Raw genomic sequence first — 17,183 nt, 5'->3', positions numbered from 1 at the left:
CATTGCAGAACAGAAAACCTTACAAGGAAACCTTAGAATTGAAGTACTTGATACAAAGATTGAAACTGTAGAAGTAGTACTGGGATTGTCCTGATATTTATGCCCGTGAGCAGCTCAGCCCAGCTCATCTCATCTGACGGAAACCTCAGTCGTTTTTGTCTCCTGGAGCCTCTAGTCACTCTCATCTTTATCATGCTTGGCAACAAGGAATGGAACCCGGAATGGACACTAGCACAGCACATTATTGCACCAGCAGGCTTTTAGATCAGTGCCCTAAAAGGAAACAAGTCTGTGCTCTCCTCAGCATTCCCCATCCTGATCCTCAATGAATGCTGCAATTTTAGTTCTGATGGTTTTTCTTTGTCCAGTCATAGCCTCTCCTGGTCTGCTGATACATCAGCCTCCTCTTTCTGGGGGCAATAGTCATCAGAACTTACAGAACTTATCGCAGGAAGTCACACAATACATCAAAGAGCTTTGCTGCAGATGAACTTGCAGAAACACAGTCAAAGTTTTTGGGAAACTGATTTATTTCTTATTCTTCACTTGATTGCTTTAGAACACTTTAGGGGAATAGACATTTTTATTCATCTAGAGACATTTTTGTTTTATAAATAACCTTAAAGAGACATAACGGCACTAATCTCTCTGTATTTTAGCAGAGATTTTGTCATAGAGCAATGCACTACAACTTCACCTCCAAACATACTGTAGCACAGCATAGAGCGAGGCTGACTCTTAGCAACACTTCAAGAGTTTCCCAAAAAAGTCTAGCTGTTGTAAGAGCCCAGATGCTGTCAGTCCTGATGTTTCATGATCAAATTATTTAGTCCATGACAACCAAAAGAGTAGTTGTGTGAAATAAGAACTCCGTTGTTTTACCGTTAGGGTTATATTTTTGATTTATAAAAATATTGTTTTAAATTTTGTAAGCAGGTGGTCTTGGCTTAAAGTGAGGTGGACCACCTCTGCTATGAAACCCTTTATAGACTAGAAGAGAATGAAACCACTAACTACATTCTGAAACTAGATGAATCAGTGTTTCTCTGGCATTGTCCTTTAACAAAGTTAGAAGCTTCCAAGACTAAAACAGTGAAATGTCATTTTGGGAAATCTTAGCATAAAGACATAAAGATAATGATACAAAAGTTGTTACCTTTAGACACAGCCAGGCTAACTGTTTACTGGTTGTACCTTTTTATGTAATGTAAAGACATGACGGTGGTATTAATCTTCTAACTCTTGGCCAAAAACCACTTCTCAGAATGTCAAACTTTTTTTTAAGTGTTCAATAAAGGGTATAAATAACTGACTGAGAATTTGTTTTTTGCAGACCTGTACTGTATTGATTTCTGTGAAACTGCTTGCTCAGTGTATAATCTTTTGGTGTTATAACTTCATAAAAGATTCCTCTGATTCTGCAGTGTGAATTCTTCGGGTCTCAAAGGGACCTGTAGTTGGTTTACCAGCTGCCATGTGGACTCTTGTGTCACACATATTACGTATCTGAACAGTTTACCACATGGTGAAACTGTCCTGTGTGTTTTTTTCCCTGTGTGGTTTGGCCCTTAGTCCTCACCTTTGACCCTGACCTGTGGCATAAATTGCACCACAGACATACTTTGCTTCAGGCAGCTGATCTGTTTTTGGAAAACATGCTCATCAACCCCACGCAGTGCTCAGGTCAGGGAGAACATAACAATAGGCACTATCGTAGACATTTTATTTTTTTAATAAAGGAAGTCTAAAGGTCTTCATTTTTTACCCATAGCTGTGTCTGATTAGCTGAATGTTAACTTTGATGGATGGGTTAGGATGATTTATAATAAATTATCTCATTGTTGCCCTGTGGAGGGGAATCTTTCCTCTGCTTAGACATTCAGTGATTGAGTGAAAATTCAGGGAAAATTACTTTTAGGGCTGTGAGTGGTTCTCAATCTTTGAAATATATTTACATTAGTATAATCAAAGCATAGATGTAGAGTGATTAACACTAGATTTATTTTTTTAATGCTACGGCCATATACTAGATTAAAAATGATGGTTTACTTGATGTGATGCAGAGCTTTGGATCTTATTTATTTCCAAAGTGGTTTTTATTGTCATATAGAAACAACATATATGCTACAATACATTGGTATTTGTTTATTTCAGTGAATGTCAGCCCAGCAAATATAATTTTGGACTAAGTTCACACTTTAAAGTTCATTATGGAATAACATGTCACTTCAGGTAGACCTTCAGTCTCCTCTTTTGCATCATGCACTAACCCCTGACCTAGAGTGGTTTCTGCTACCTTAGTGGCAGGAAGACAGAATGATGAGTGTGATATTGACCCTGGACAAAACCCTGTTCAAGCTTCCACAGGTGTGTGCCCTCAGGAGGTGGTGGTGTTGGTGAAGTTTGGGGTAGGATAGGTGGTCTCTCATAGTCAACACACACACTATAAATATCGCTACAGGACACCATGGGTTCTTTAATTCTGTACTTTCTTAATTCTGTGACCATCATTTCTCTGATGTATCCTGCAAGTAATAACATACAAATTAATTACATATTTGTTTAAATCTGCGGTAATTTTGATAGTTATTTTGCAAGTTTATGTACCCAGACTGATTAATCTCAGCTCAGCAAATTTAACTTGATAAACATCGTAAATTGAATATTCGGCTGCAGTTATATATAGTCCTGCTAAACAGGACTGAGGTAGAAAAAATAAACTATTAAGTTTTATACATTAATAAAATGTATTCTTCAGGTTAAATGTAATTTTATTATGTTTATTTGGATTTTATGATATGTTTAAAACATTTGAAAGTGAAAATAGTGCGGTGTATCTGGTGTGAACATTTCCAGATGTTGTAAACTGATAGGGGAATTGTAATGCCAACATTTAACCAGCCAATTAAACAGTGTACCGCATTTTGCTAAAAGGGGGGAAATGGGCTATAAAGCATATTTCCTTGCCTACTCTTCTTTCTATACAATGACTTTCCTTTTTTATGGACAGGCAGAAAGTTTACAAGGTGATAAGTGCCAAGTGAATGCTCTAGTTTTCTTCCTTCGCTTCTGGCATGGCAAATGAAATGCTCCTGTGTCTTCAAGTTAAAAGCTACACAGTGAGCATAATTGTTCCTGGCAAACTCCCATATGAATGAAGTTCAACATAAGTCTAATCCATGCAATGTGCATCTGTGTCCTGAAGCTGCAGTGTCGAAGAGAACAATAGATTATTCATTTTTTTCCCCCTTATAGTCTCATTACGCAGAATCTGTGCAGCTCAAATTATGGTATATGTTGAACTGTCAGCACATGTGTCTGACCAGAGTCATTATGTAGTTTGGTAACTGGAGTGAAAGATTTTATCGAGTTTAATTGACGACAGCTTTGGCAGCATATTTAGCTGATGAAAATAAAATGAGGAAAAACAAGACTTCCCCTGGAAGTTTTTTGGATGGATTGAATGACAATGGCTAGTCCTGGTCCGTGCTATTTAATTGTTTACAAGGTAGAGCAAGAGGGAAAAAATGTTGGTAATTTTCTTTTGCCCAACTTGATAATTTGGATTTTGTTTTGGTTTTGTTTTGTCTTGAAGGTTTTATTACAGAGAAAAGTTGAAGAATGGAAACACACGTTTCCCATAGTGGTTCTCATTCATTTCCAGGCTATTGAACACATTCGTCACTTTCAAAAGTTGGTTTCAGATTTATTCATGAAAAAACTTTAAATTTATTGAGACAGACACACGTTTTCTTAATCTTTGCTGCACAAAGGATGCTTTAACCAAAACACTGAGCTTTTTAAACATGTTTGACGATCCCAACACCTTTTTTGTTTTATAAAATTCAGTTTTTGGCTGGCGTTTAAATGATGGAATGATTCCTGTTCCTCTTCATCAGATGTGAATGAATGCGAGGAGACTAACGGCGGTTGTGAGGCTCTTTGCTGTAACACGATTGGAAGTTTCTACTGCAGATGTCCTCCTGGACAGAAACTGAATGAAGATGGGAAAAAATGTCAAGGTGAGCACTGTTTTGCTTGCTTTTTCTGTCCACTAATTGTTATTTGTAAGTAAATTTCTAAACTAAATGTAATCTTTTAAGAAATATACATATATACAGCCATATATTTTTATATAAAGTCTGAATTGCTTACACAGCTGTCCTAGATCTCATAAATTTGTGATTTGCATAGTTTTTCTTATGTATATGCCATTTATGTTTATGTTATGTTGGTCCTAGACTTGGTGACTATTACAACCAGATTAATTGTAACTTAGTGATATTTTTCATTTTGTATAATCATGAAGATTTCGCGACCAATTCCATCTGTGGAAGAAATTGTAGCATTCAGTCTATGATGAAGCCTGTCACTGCTGAATAACCAAAATTGAACCTCTCCAGGCCATTTTCCCACAACATCTCCTTTTTTTTCCATCATAGTTTGATGTTTCTGATTAAGCAATCTTTGCAAGTGGTTGGTTTAATCAGATTAATGATTCCTCTGCACTGCAGCCAAGCCTAAAAAAGATGCTGGAGTTCTCTGCTGTATGGTTGTCTTCTGAAGGAACCAGAGAGAGATATGATCCAGGTCACGGTTATTGGGGAACGTTGATGGGAATGTTGGCAGAGCTGGTTTTATACAGTCTGCCCTCTACCACTGTGTGTGTATTGAAGGAAAACTATCCACAGCATTATCCTAATTGTCTAAAATTGTATTAACAGAATAATAACAGAGGGTAAAGTGACAGGAAAGATGTTGGTTGGATTTTTAGGTTAGTCAGTGGCTGCAGAAACTGTTCAACTTTCCTTCTTCATGACAGCGTGAAGCCCAGATGACACTGGATGAGAGATTACATCAATTCAGTTTGCTGTAACGATTAAATGTTTCTGGGAATTTGCATTGTACACAACCACATTAAATACTTTACTTAAATTCCTGTTCTTGGCAAGATGCAATATTTTATCAATGCATTTGCTACAGGATGCTGATATGAAGATGTTCTTGGCATCGACAAGAAATGGGAAAATGCATCTTTTCTTGAGAGCACAGAGAGTTTCATCCCTGGTAGGGAGGTCCTAAAGCTTCTGGGCAAATTCCATTTCATTTATTTGATTTTGGCTGTGTTGCTTCAAATGTCAATGATCAGTTTAGAAGTGGCCAACAACTAACTGCTGCCACACTGCTCACAGTAAAGCAGAGACATTTTAGCCATCATGCCAAATGAACTTTACAGCTCAGACTAACTTGCTGTGATGGTGGGAGTAATTGTTTGCCAAAGCTTGCCACCTGATGTGAAAGTAAGATAGGTTTAAGAAAATCAACAACATTAGATGCTACTGTTTTTCTTGAGAGCACAACAGTTCCTGTAAAGGTTATAAAAGAGAAAAAAAAGTTGATGTTTCTTATTCTCTTTTTTCCCCCAAAATTTTTCTGGTACTTTATTGAGAATTGATACCTTGGAAAGTTATTTTATAGTTATGGCTCTAAACCAATTGTCTGCTTCCCCCACTTGCGTGAGGAGGCTGCCTTTTGTCCTCACCTGACTGGCACCATTGTCCACACGATTTTGATGTCTGCACAAATATGCATTTTATGTGTCAGTGAGCGGTGTTCGAAAAAGGATCTGGTGGTCTTTCTGAGCTCGAGTACATCTCAGATAGTTGTGACCGGATGTCATAACAGTATGGTTCAGGTGTACATTAAGTGTTATGGTTGCATTACGACTAAAGCTCATTAGAAAATAAACTTATAGTCAGGGCCTTTTGAATGGGCCATTTCTTTTCAGATGGGGAAAGTGATCTTTCACTTTTTGTGCTTGTAAAGTGCTGTTGTGGCCATGCTGCTGTTTGTGTGGATGTGTTGGCAACAGATGAAAGAGCAGTGTGCTTAGCTGCTGAATGGAAGATCTCCCTGCAAAGCTCATTCCTTTCTCAGATGTTTGGATTAAAAATGCTGAATTTGACCTCTGGCACTTGTGAAATTTGGCATTCCTTTGGTGCCAGGTTTTATTTAAAATATGTCAATATAAAAAGAAACATTTTGGCTGCAGATCCTTTTGTCTGTTTGCATTCTTTGCTCTGAAACACTTGAATATCGGTGGTAAATCTGTACTTTTTATCATACTGTAATATTCTTTAAAGACATTATAATACAGTTATTCACAGAGGTAAAGAAAGCAGTCAATCTTTTCTGATAAAATGCAGTATTATTTGTGTTTCAGGAGGTATGGAACTTTTATGCCTTGGCAGGAGGAGGGTGTGGGAACAGGAAAAGAGAGAGAGGAGAGAGGAGGATCTTTATAGAAGGGTGAAACAGAGAGAAAAATGAGACAGAGTAAATAAGTAGTTCGTACAATGTAACTTCAGAAGAGGAGTAACATTAATTTAAATAGTTAAACTTAATGAAAATGCTTAGATTTTTTTGTGTTTTTGCAATAGATTTTTACAAAAAAAAAATAACGTTTGAGTCCAGCCATGGCTTTGTCATCAGGATGGTGGATTTTCCTGTTGGTGTTAGTGGAAGCGATGGCATGTCTGACATCTGCTGCAAATTATCAACACAGTTATTATGGAAGAATTTGCTATAGGCCACATTGTTACCATGGATACCATGGCTATAACCTTGGCTACCTGGCGGCAGGTGAGTGACAGTTTCACAGACAAAATGCAAAAGAAGCCGCTGTAGTATTACTTTACTATTGCAGTTTATAGTTTGTAAAAATTATTTATTTGACTATTAAACACTGGAGTGTTTACATTTTTAAGATTAATAAAAATAAATCAAAATGCACTTTTTTCCAGACCATTTCACAAAGTGCTAAAAATGTATTTTTGGTTCCTTGTTTCTGTTTGTAGGACTGACAGGATTAGCAGGGAGCTTTTAGAGTGTACAGAGTATTTGTTTGTATCAGACTGGCTAATCAGTTAATCAGCATTGCCCTGATAACGTAGGGCCTGATCAGAGCAAGAAAGTACTGCTTCTATCAACAGAGATTAGACGACATGAAAACATGATGCTAATACAGACAATGCTCAATACCAGATAGACTCTCTGCCGATTATGTCAGTGTTGATTAGACTGAATGTATTGATGTAAGTTTGAAATAAGTGCACACAGTGAAACATGTCTTACATTTATTGCTAAAATGTCACTGATGATCTCTTTGATATGCTCCTTTACTTAGTCTTACCTTTAATGTGCTTTCTGTAAGTCATTGGCTGCTAAGGCTTTGGCTCTGAGCTCTAAAGGGGATCATGTTCTGGATGCTGAAACCAGTCTGGAGCGGATTCACTGACTGTGTGCTGCAGTTCACACAGGAACAGCCGCTCCACAACACTGGAGCCGTTTCACAAAAAACACAAACCATGGATGGAAAAATGAATGGAGGGGTCATGCCAGTTTTCCAGGATGAAGTGAAAGTGAACTTTGGCAAGAGATAGATGTGGTAAAAGGAAAGTTTAGACACTAATTTCTGCCCTGAACACTATTTAAAGCTGTCGTGCGATATTATTGAATATAGGTGAGTTCAGCTGAAGGATATTTGTGTGTGTTAAGTCTCTTTGTGCTCATACATGGGATTTGTGAACCATAAACTAATTACATTATGATTGTTTTCAGTCAAACCTTTCATGGATTGTATTAACTACTGAGGTTGCAGAAAACTAAATCGGTGGTGGGTTTGGGGTCTTGTGAAGACTTGATTTATGTGTAATCACAGATCACAGGCTGTGTATGTCTACTTGTGTGTAGAGTAGGAACACAATGTTATGGGGTGTGACATGCATAATGAGAATGAGACAGATTGTCAAGTTTCACTCTGGCTCTGTCCCTTACAGTGTGACACAATTGTGTGGGGTCACGCACACAAATATGCAAAGTGAATAATATAATGAATCACACAGTATGGATTAAACAAGAAGCTAAATATATCAGGATAAAACAAGAGACTTCAGAAAACAAGTTAGATAACTCGTTCTTATGATACATATACAAAATAATATTTGCAAATAAAGGTCAAAATTAAACTAATGGCAACAAAATGGCAGTAATAAAATCTAATGTATGTGAAATCAATAATTTTGCAGATACAAATGTATTGATGAGTGTGTAGAGGGATTGTTCTTCAGTTTGGCAATTAAACATGAGATCAACAGTTGCATCATGAAAGTTAGGTGCATTTATCCATCCATCATCTGTAACAGTTTATTCTTTCTTTCTTTGTGTGAGAGGCAGGGTACATTGTAAACAGGTGACCGGTCTATCACAGTGCTATACAAACAAACAGACAACTCACAACCATATTCACATCTTGAACAATGTAAACTGTTGTGTGTTTTTTGCCTGTGGGAGGAAACTGGACTGTGAGGCAAGATGTCAAGGACTGTATGTATTTGTAAATTATCAACTCAAGGTCTCTCTCTGTCTCTCTCTCTGTGTCTTTCTGTCTGTCTCTCTGTGTCTGTCTCTCTGTCTGTCTCTCTGTGTCTTTCTGACTTTCTGTCTGTCTCTCTGTGTGTCTCTCTGTCTCTCTCTCTCTCCCTGTCTGTCTGTGTCTCTCTCTCCCTCTGTCCCTCTCTCTGTCTTTCCGTCTGTCAGTCTCTCTCTCTCCCTCTATCTCTCTCTGTCTGTCTCTCTCTCTCTCATATATATTTGGATATATCTATAACTCATTTTTATTTTCTTTTTCTCTGTTTTGGAGGGGAATGGTGTACATTGGTTTATATTTATGGGGTTTGTATATTGTGTTTAATGCTTCGTTTACAACACAGTACCCAAGGACAAAATGTGTGGTCTGTAGTAAGGCAATCCATGTTGCAACACCAAATAAAATGAAGACCATTTTCTCATTTGTGCAATATGTACGATATTATTCATTTAATTTGTAAAAGCAGCTGTTTTTCCACTGGATTGTGGAAATATTTATGGTGAAAATAACTCCCTGGAGACCAGACTATACTTAACAGCACCACCAAACATTTAAGTTGGCCCTGATTCTTTTATGATGTCTTATGGGTTTTTACATACAGCAGCTCACACTCACCTTCTACATGAATCACATCCCTTGTTTCATTCAGCAACATTTCTGTAACTTCAGTGACCATTTCAGTAATATTCAACCAAAGCAGTAATGGTCCTCATTTTCATGATGATAGTGGTGGTGGCAGACGGGCTGTTAGAAGTCCGAGCAGAGCAGTTTATTATTTGTTTATTAGTCTCTAACCCTTAAAATAAGAAGTGTTTAGAACACAGCTTGTTTCATTTGAAATCTAGTCACGCAGTGAGGCAGTCATTATTCTCACTACTACTTTCTCAGATATAGAACATTTTGTTTAGAATCTCAACGCTTGCCTGAGAAGAACTTGCATGCTTTGATTTAGGTCTCCATATGTTTGCTGCACCCAGGCAACATTGACAAGAAGCACAGGAATTTAAATTTGGTTTTAAATGTTCAGTAGTTGTTTCCACATGGGGATTTGTTTGTTTGAGTGGCAACACACTTGCAGAATACTTTCCCTTCTCATCTGTCATCTCTTTTCTTGTTGAAGTACATCTTTATCCTAATACCTCCTATTAAACTGCTCCTTGAGCTTGGTCTTTAATCTTACAGGGTTTTTTCCTCATAATGAGACTTTAGACTAATTACAGTTTTGATTTCTCTCTTTCTTCTTCTGCTTGCTTCTGTATTACTCCTTTCCCCTTCCATTCCCACAGATATTGATGAGTGCCAGGTCCATAATGGAGGCTGCCAGCACAGATGTATTAACACCAGGGGCTCCTATCACTGTGAATGCCAACCAGGCTCTCGTCTGCATGTCGATGGTCGAACCTGCCTTGGTAAGGAACATTACAGCTTTTAGCATTACAAAAAAAAAAATAAAAAAATCAATTGCAACACATTGCTGAAGATGAGTTGAAGTCTTCTCTTCATTTAATCCAATAAGGAGCAGATTGTGATGATCAGTAAAGGATTTTTAGAATATAACCTCCATTATCTGCCATACACAATGAAAACCTGTTCTGCAGGACTGGGCTCATGTGAGTGTTGTTTTTCACTGAAGTTTAACCTCATTCTTTTTCAAATGAGCACTTAATCATGTAAACCACATTCATGATATTGCAATAGACTCTGATTGTGACAAAAAGCTTTGTTGTTAATCCAAATAACATTTGCTGGTAAAGCTTCACTGAGTACAGGAATTTAAATGTTTAAAAAATTTCCTTAGAGTAAATATCTAGTAAAAGAAACAGTTTTTGCGAGTGAAATTACTCCAATGTACCATACGTCCTGGAGAATATTCATACTGGAAATACAACAAATTGTTTTTGTATTTCCCTACCTGCTGCAATAAGGGAATTTAATTCCCTTATCTCTAGATTACTTTCTCAATAAATCATTTGAATTTTCTGCTGAATGTAAAATAAGAAATGACAGTTTCCTAAACTAAATAGCTATTTTTTTATTGACCCTGACACAGCCTTGTGGAACTCCACCACCATTCCCCTCACCTATCCAAACTCCTCATAAATGTATCTATAGATAACATATGGAATTATGATTCATGAGTTGCAGCTAAATTGTATCAGATCAGATGGTAACCATAGGCTTCTAAATATAGAAATTATAGCCATTCCATGTGGGTTTAAGTTGATCCAGCAACAGAACAGTCTCAAATACAAGGCCGACATGAGTAAACAATTAAAAAAACATGGTGAATGAAATAAAATGATCCCACTAAAGGAAAAGTTTAACTTGAGTATCAAAACAAACATTTGTTTTACTCAGTACACTTTGCTTTTGTTGCTACACCCTTATTTGGTGTAGGATAAACAGTAGTTTATAGTAGATAGTTGGTTGTTGACCCTTAGTTAAGCAGCTAATGGCAACTTAGGATTTTGATGTGTAACTGATGTTGATATGTCAGATTGTTGACTATATGTAAGCCAACAAACCGTAATCAAAGTTGTAACTTTTAACATTACTGTAGTCAATGAAAGCTTGGAGCAATGGAAACCTAAACATTTGCTAATCAAAGAGAAGTGAGCATATACCATCTATTGAGAAAGATTGAGATTTCGATCATATCACACAAAGTTCAAAATCAAGGCTGAACGTTATTTTTAGAGACACATTGTAGCTCATATTGACAGTGTATCATATTGACACTAAGATGTAATGAGATATATGTAATTATGAGACATGATTCTAACTGCAAAGTTTGCCATTTTACATTAAATAAGTAATAAAAACTAACTAATTGAGTTTTTATTTTTAAAGAAGTTAGGAAATGCGGCCTTTCTTAAGTTGATTCCAGACTTTAACATTTTTGCTTTCATGTTTTTAAACTCTAAAAATAACCCTCCCATTTCTTTAATCTTAGTAATGTCCCTTTGCTCTTCACCTACCTGTGCTATTGTCTCTGTCATGCAGGGTACATTAGCTTTCAGTTTTAAGTAAAGCTGAGAGAGAAAAAGACCTAAACCTGGCAATAGTTTCTGCGCCCACAAATGTATATAGAGAGAAAAATAATGTGTTTCTTGGCTGCATTGCTTTATAGAAGATCTGGGACCCAAGAGGCAGTTGGGTGACAACTTTGCATGAGAAATGACTTGGTTGCAGCAATAATCAGTGCACATGTGGAAATTTATCTGTGAGGCCATATGATTGTCCGCTGAAATAAAATGTGTCCATGATCACAAATATTTCAGCAGTAAAATCAACTCTGAAATGTAGCTTTTACTACAATAAGTGCATAAAAGGATGACGTGACCGCATGCATATCAAGTAAAACACTACCAATCACCAATCATTGTCAGACGGAGAAAAAAAGAACAGATCAAATTAGTTCAATCTCAGTCTCACTCAGTTTCATCCAGCTCTTCATCTGCCAGCCAAGGTCAGATAAATCCCACACACTTGGCTTATGGCTGCATAATATTGATATGAGCTGTGATGGATGGATCTTGACCTTAGCCTTCAAGTATTAAAAACCCCATCTCTGAGAATGGCCTGCTGTTCCGCTTCTACCTCTTTTCTTTGAAGAGAGAGAGTCCAGGCTGTCTACTGGGGTTTTATCTGTTGCCATGAGTAAAGGAAACCGACAGGGAGGTTGATTTAGTCTCATCGCAGTGCTTTCCATGCCAGAAGCCCTGCCATTCAAATCAATGTGATTTTTGGCCCTTTTATGGAGAGTTCTTACAGCTAAGAGCAATTCTCTGACCTCTCCTGTAGATGTAGCACAGCACAGAATAAAAAGTAAAAAGGCTAAAATGAAAAGACATTTTTCTGCAATGATGCCGTTTTCTCAATGTTTTGATTGACCTCAGCACTGCAGGCTTTTGTAATGTCACTCACTTTTTCCCCTTTTGCCTTCATAGCTGTACATTCGTGTGCCACCATTAATGGAGGATGTGAACACTACTGTGTCCAGCAGTCTGCTGCTCATTTCCGCTGTCGCTGCAAGCCAAATTACGTGCTGGCAGAGGATGGCAAGCATTGTAAACGTGAGTTCCCATGTTTCCAAAGTCTTAAAGTAAGGCAATAGACTATCAACACATGACATAAGGCAGAAATAATGTGCCAGTTAAACTGAATATGAAGTTAATGAATGTATGATTTGATCATAACATAATAAACATATACCTGCATCTTCTGCCAGATATAACTGTACTGCCTGTAGTGTAGCAGGATTGACTTTTATTCACAGGATGACTCTAAATTGGAGTGAATCACAGCAGTTATTTTTTTATTCTCATAATTTAATAACTGTCTTAAATGCTTTTACTTTGTAATTGTGGGCTGTGAACAGTTTCCTTTCATTTTTGCACAGCTGAAGGTCATCATTTCAGGTACGAGACAGGATTACACAAGTCAAGCGCAGTCTCTCTCTCTCTCTCACACACACACACACACACACACACACACACACACACACACACACACGGTGCAATGTGGTTTTAAAGCTTTTTACTTGTATTTAGATATGAATCTTCTCCATTACTGTGCCAGAAGCATTCACTATTTGACTGACACCATGTGGATTTATGTTTGAGCGTGTGTATATTGTATTGCAGTACGGAACCCCTGTGCAGATAAGAATGGGGGCTGTATGCATGAGTGTCGGGTCGATGATGGCAAGGCTCGGTGTGACTGTAATGCTGGTTACGTCCTGGCTGAAGATGGTAAAACCTGTGAAGGTACTTTCACCAGTAACACTAATAGTAATAGAAGTAAACATTCTCATCCATGTTGGCTGAACTGATTTATGAATTATCATTGAAAACTCCAGAACAGCTGTTAGTTGTTGCTGTTGTGATATTGTGTCCATATTTAGTCCTGAAAAGGTGAGAATAATTCAGAGAGTACATGTGGTGAGATATACAAAAACACTACATAATGTAAAACAAGCGTGGCTTTAAAGAAAACATTATGGGATTTGTAATGTGAACTAGGTAGCAGAATTTCCTGGCTAACAAAGATCGAGGGTTGCAAGTGTACAAATCTAATACATGGAGTGGCAGTAAATGTAAATGAACATTTGTTGACCAGATGCATTTCACCTTGTTTTTTGACATTATTACACAGATATTGATGAGTGTGAAACAGTAGAGGCCAACTGTGCCCATGGCTGTCACAACACTTTGGGCTCCTATTCTTGTGTTTGTAGTGCTGCCTATGAGCTGGGATCTGATGGAAAACAGTGCTACAGTCAGTTTAAACACTCTTATCTCAACATTATTAAATGCATATATTTAGTTTATACAAGATATTTTCATGTAATAGATTCTGATCTCACTGTGAACTTGTGACAGGAATTGAGATGGAGATTGTGAACAGCTGTGAGAACAACAACGGTGGCTGTTCACACCGCTGTGAACATTCTACCAGTGGGCCTGTCTGTTCCTGTAACCATGGTTACAGACTTGATGATGACCTTAAAACATGTATTGGTAAGAAACTACAATACACTGACACTGATCTATAAACAAGATGTAAGGAGTCGTAATGTACAGTAATACACAGGCATGTGTGGAACCTACAGTGCATCCAGAAAGTATTCCCAGCACTGAACTTTTTCCACATTTTGTTATATTACAGCCTTAATCATAAATTAATCAAATTCTTTATTTTCCAAGAAATTCTACTGACAACACCCAATAAGGACAACATGAAAGTAGTTTGGCTGAAATCTTTGCAAATTTCTTAAAAATAAAAAACAAAAATTACATGTACATATGTATTCACAGCCTTTGCCATGACACTCAGAATCGAGCTCTGATGCATCCTGTTTCCACCGATCATCCTTGAGATGTTTCTGTAACAAAATTCAGTTGATTGGACATGACTTGAAAAAGTCTGTCTATATAAGGTCCCACAGTTAACACTGTCAGAGCACAAACCAAGCCACAAATTCCAAAGAATTGTCTGTAGACCTCAGAGACAGGATTTTATCGAGGCACAGATCTGGGAAAAGGTACAGAAACATTTCTGTAGCATTGAAGGTCCCAATGAGCGCAGTGGCCTCCATCATCCGTAAATGGAAGAAGTTTGGAACGACCAGGGCTCTTCCTAGAGCGGGCTCTTCCTAGAGCGGGCCAGCCAGCCAAACTGAGCGATCGAGAGAGTCCGGGAGGTGACCAAGTAGCCGACTCTGAAAGAGCTCCGGCATTTCTATGTGGAGAGAGGAGAACCTTCCACAAGAACAACCATCTCATGACAGCTCCCCTGAAGGACTCTCAGACCATGAGAAAAAAAATTAAACAAAGATTGAAGTCTTTGCCCTGAATGCCAAGTGTCATGTCTGGAGGAAACCAGGCACCGCTCACCACCTGGCCAATACCATCCCTATAGCTAAAATGCCTACACCACAAAGCTAAAGAAAACAGAGTTCTATAAAACCCTTGTAGTAATGCTCTTTTGGAGAAAATGTGAACGATGGTCTCTTACTGAAGTCAAATTTTGTGAAGAGTCAGTGTTATTCTCAAATACATTACAGTAAGTCTGGTCCTTAAGGACCTCTACCCTGCTTGTTTTTAACTATTTGTGCACTACCTGCTGCTGATTACCTGGATCAGGTGTGCCAAGGAGCAGGGAAAGAGTCCTTGAGGAACAGGATTTAGAACCAGTGCTGTAATGGGCTCTAATTGGCTGTTCAAACATTCAGCATTATCCTATTAAAAAGTTTCTCTTTGGGCACTCAAGTATATTATTGGAGTCTACTCATAAAATTTTTATTGTTGTTTTTGGCAGACGTTGATGAGTGTGGAGAACAGAGCTTCTGCTGTCAGCAGGACTGCATCAACTACCCAGGCGGTTACGAATGCTACTGCTCAGCAGGATATAGAATTAACTCAGACGGATGTAGCTGTGATGGTACGGTTAACCAAAAAGTGGATGGCACTTACTTTTGAGACTGAATGTTTCTACATAATTTGGAAATGTTTCAGTTTGAAAATAACAAATCTTCACAATGTCATCTTTATTTTTGGTGTGTCACTATGTTGAGTTGATGTGTAACTTGAGCGTCTTTGAGGTAAATGGCCTTCGCTTTTCTTCTTTTTTGTAGAGGAAAAGTATTTGACTGTGTGTTGTATCTGTGCTGTTTAGACGTTGATGAGTGTCTGGCTGCTAACGGCGGTTGTGATCACACATGCCAGAACAGTGCGGGTTCTTTTCAGTGTTTCTGCCGCCGGGGTTTCCGTCTGGATGAGGACCGGCAATCCTGCATCCGTGAGTATCAGCAATCAGGGTAAAGAGAGTGGGCGAGTGGGAATCACACCACACACATGCCAGCAGCAAACCTGGCAAGCCTTTGCTTAACTGCAAAAAAAATAAATAAAAGTAGTCATTTAGTGTGGGTTTTGAGTCTACCACTACATTTAGGGGGCCTGGTGGCTCAGTGGTAGAGCATTGTGTTGGGATGCAGAAGGCAGCGGGTTTAAATCCTACCCCACTAGGTGTGGACCCACCCCGCCACCAAGGGCAAGGGCCGGTCCCGAGCCCAGACAAAGAAATGGGAGGGTTGCGGCGGAAAGGGCATCCGGCGTAAAAATACACGCCAAATCAATGTGCAGAACACTGTGGCGACCCTTGAAGGGACAAACTGAAAGCCGTTGATCTTTTCACTACCATTCGAATGAAAGAGTTGTTCAGACCTTCACAGCAGGTCACTTTTGACCCAATACTCAATACTTAGTTGTTTCAGAGGTTGCAGAGGTTTCCAACCCCAATGGGAATTGGATGTTTAAATAAAGGGTACCTCTGTTTTCACCTGTTTTGAAGTAGCTTAAAATGTACTTTGTTTTCTGTTTTTTTTTTTTGCAGTTTTGCTATTTTACTTTTTTTTTGTGTCTCTCTGCAGCACTAGAAGGTGCGATCGAGGCCTTGTCTAGCGGCAGTGCAATGGAGGCCCCTCTACTTCACCCCCAGCTCACATTGCTGCAGGACTACAGTCAGCCCCTGGAACGCTATGAAGACTATGAAGATGATGAGGGGGAGTTGAGGGCTGAGAGTAACCTGGCAGAGAAATTTGGTGAGTTTTCTCTCCAGGCTATTAAAGCAGTCATTATGGTTAACTGAACCTGTATGTGATTACCTGAGCGTGAATCGTGGGAGGTAAAGCTGGTCGACACTCATTTACTCCAGACAGGAACAGACCACATGTTGAGGGTTAATTACTGTGCTTCACGCTCACAGACTACTGGTCGCACTGTAACACACCACAGCTTCTCTGCCAAGTATCCTGGGGCTTATATGTACCAGCAGCTGCTTGAAGTCTGAATCAGGAAGTCTTTGGATCATGGACAATATTCAGTGTTACTTCACAGAAAAGTGAACTGCCTAAAAACTGTTTTAATACCAATCTTTGCCAGGTAAAACAAATATCAAACCTTTGTTTAACCGAGGTGTCTAAGGATAATTTCCATCATTCCCTTAATGATTGTTCTGGCAGTTATCTTGATTAATTGTTTTGCCTATAAAAGACCCTGGAGTGATACTTTTAGGTTGCTTATTTTATATGATGATAGCAAAATAATGAATCCGAACCTGATATTTGAGAACTGGTACCAGAGAGTTTTTGCCATTTTTGCTTGGGGGTGGAATAATAAATCCACGATCAAAATAGTTAAAGATTAATTTTATGTGAGCCAACTAATTCATAAAGTGTGACATCACTGAAAGT

At 38.4% G+C, this 17,183-nt stretch overlaps 1 protein-coding gene across 3 annotated transcripts in view; it reads left to right on the top strand.

Annotated features, from left to right (window-relative positions):
- The window catches only part of megf6b (multiple EGF-like-domains 6b), a 46,311-nt gene that overhangs the window by 18,085 nt on the left and 11,043 nt on the right, over positions 1-17,183 (top strand). For 2 of the 3 annotated variants that reach the window (XM_067504968.1, XM_067504967.1), the window contains 9 exons: positions 3,900-4,022; positions 9,715-9,837; positions 12,379-12,504; positions 13,075-13,197; positions 13,586-13,708; positions 13,813-13,950; positions 15,251-15,373; positions 15,608-15,730; positions 16,362-16,532. In XM_067504968.1, coding sequence (XP_067361069.1) covers positions 3,900-4,022; positions 9,715-9,837; positions 12,379-12,504; positions 13,075-13,197; positions 13,586-13,708; positions 13,813-13,950; positions 15,251-15,373; positions 15,608-15,730; positions 16,362-16,532 — 1,173 coding nt within the window. Of the gene's footprint in view, positions 1-3,899; positions 4,023-6,328; positions 6,643-9,714; positions 9,838-12,378; positions 12,505-13,074; positions 13,198-13,585; positions 13,709-13,812; positions 13,951-15,250; positions 15,374-15,607; positions 15,731-16,361; positions 16,533-17,183 lie in introns of those variants that run through there. The other variant, XM_067504969.1, reaches the window with a different exon arrangement.

This window comes from Channa argus, chromosome 5, assembly GCF_033026475.1.
Source record: "Channa argus isolate prfri chromosome 5, Channa argus male v1.0, whole genome shotgun sequence".
Taxonomy (NCBI): Eukaryota; Metazoa; Chordata; class Actinopteri; order Anabantiformes; family Channidae; genus Channa; species Channa argus.
This window is presented reverse-complemented; position numbering and strand designations above follow the sequence as displayed.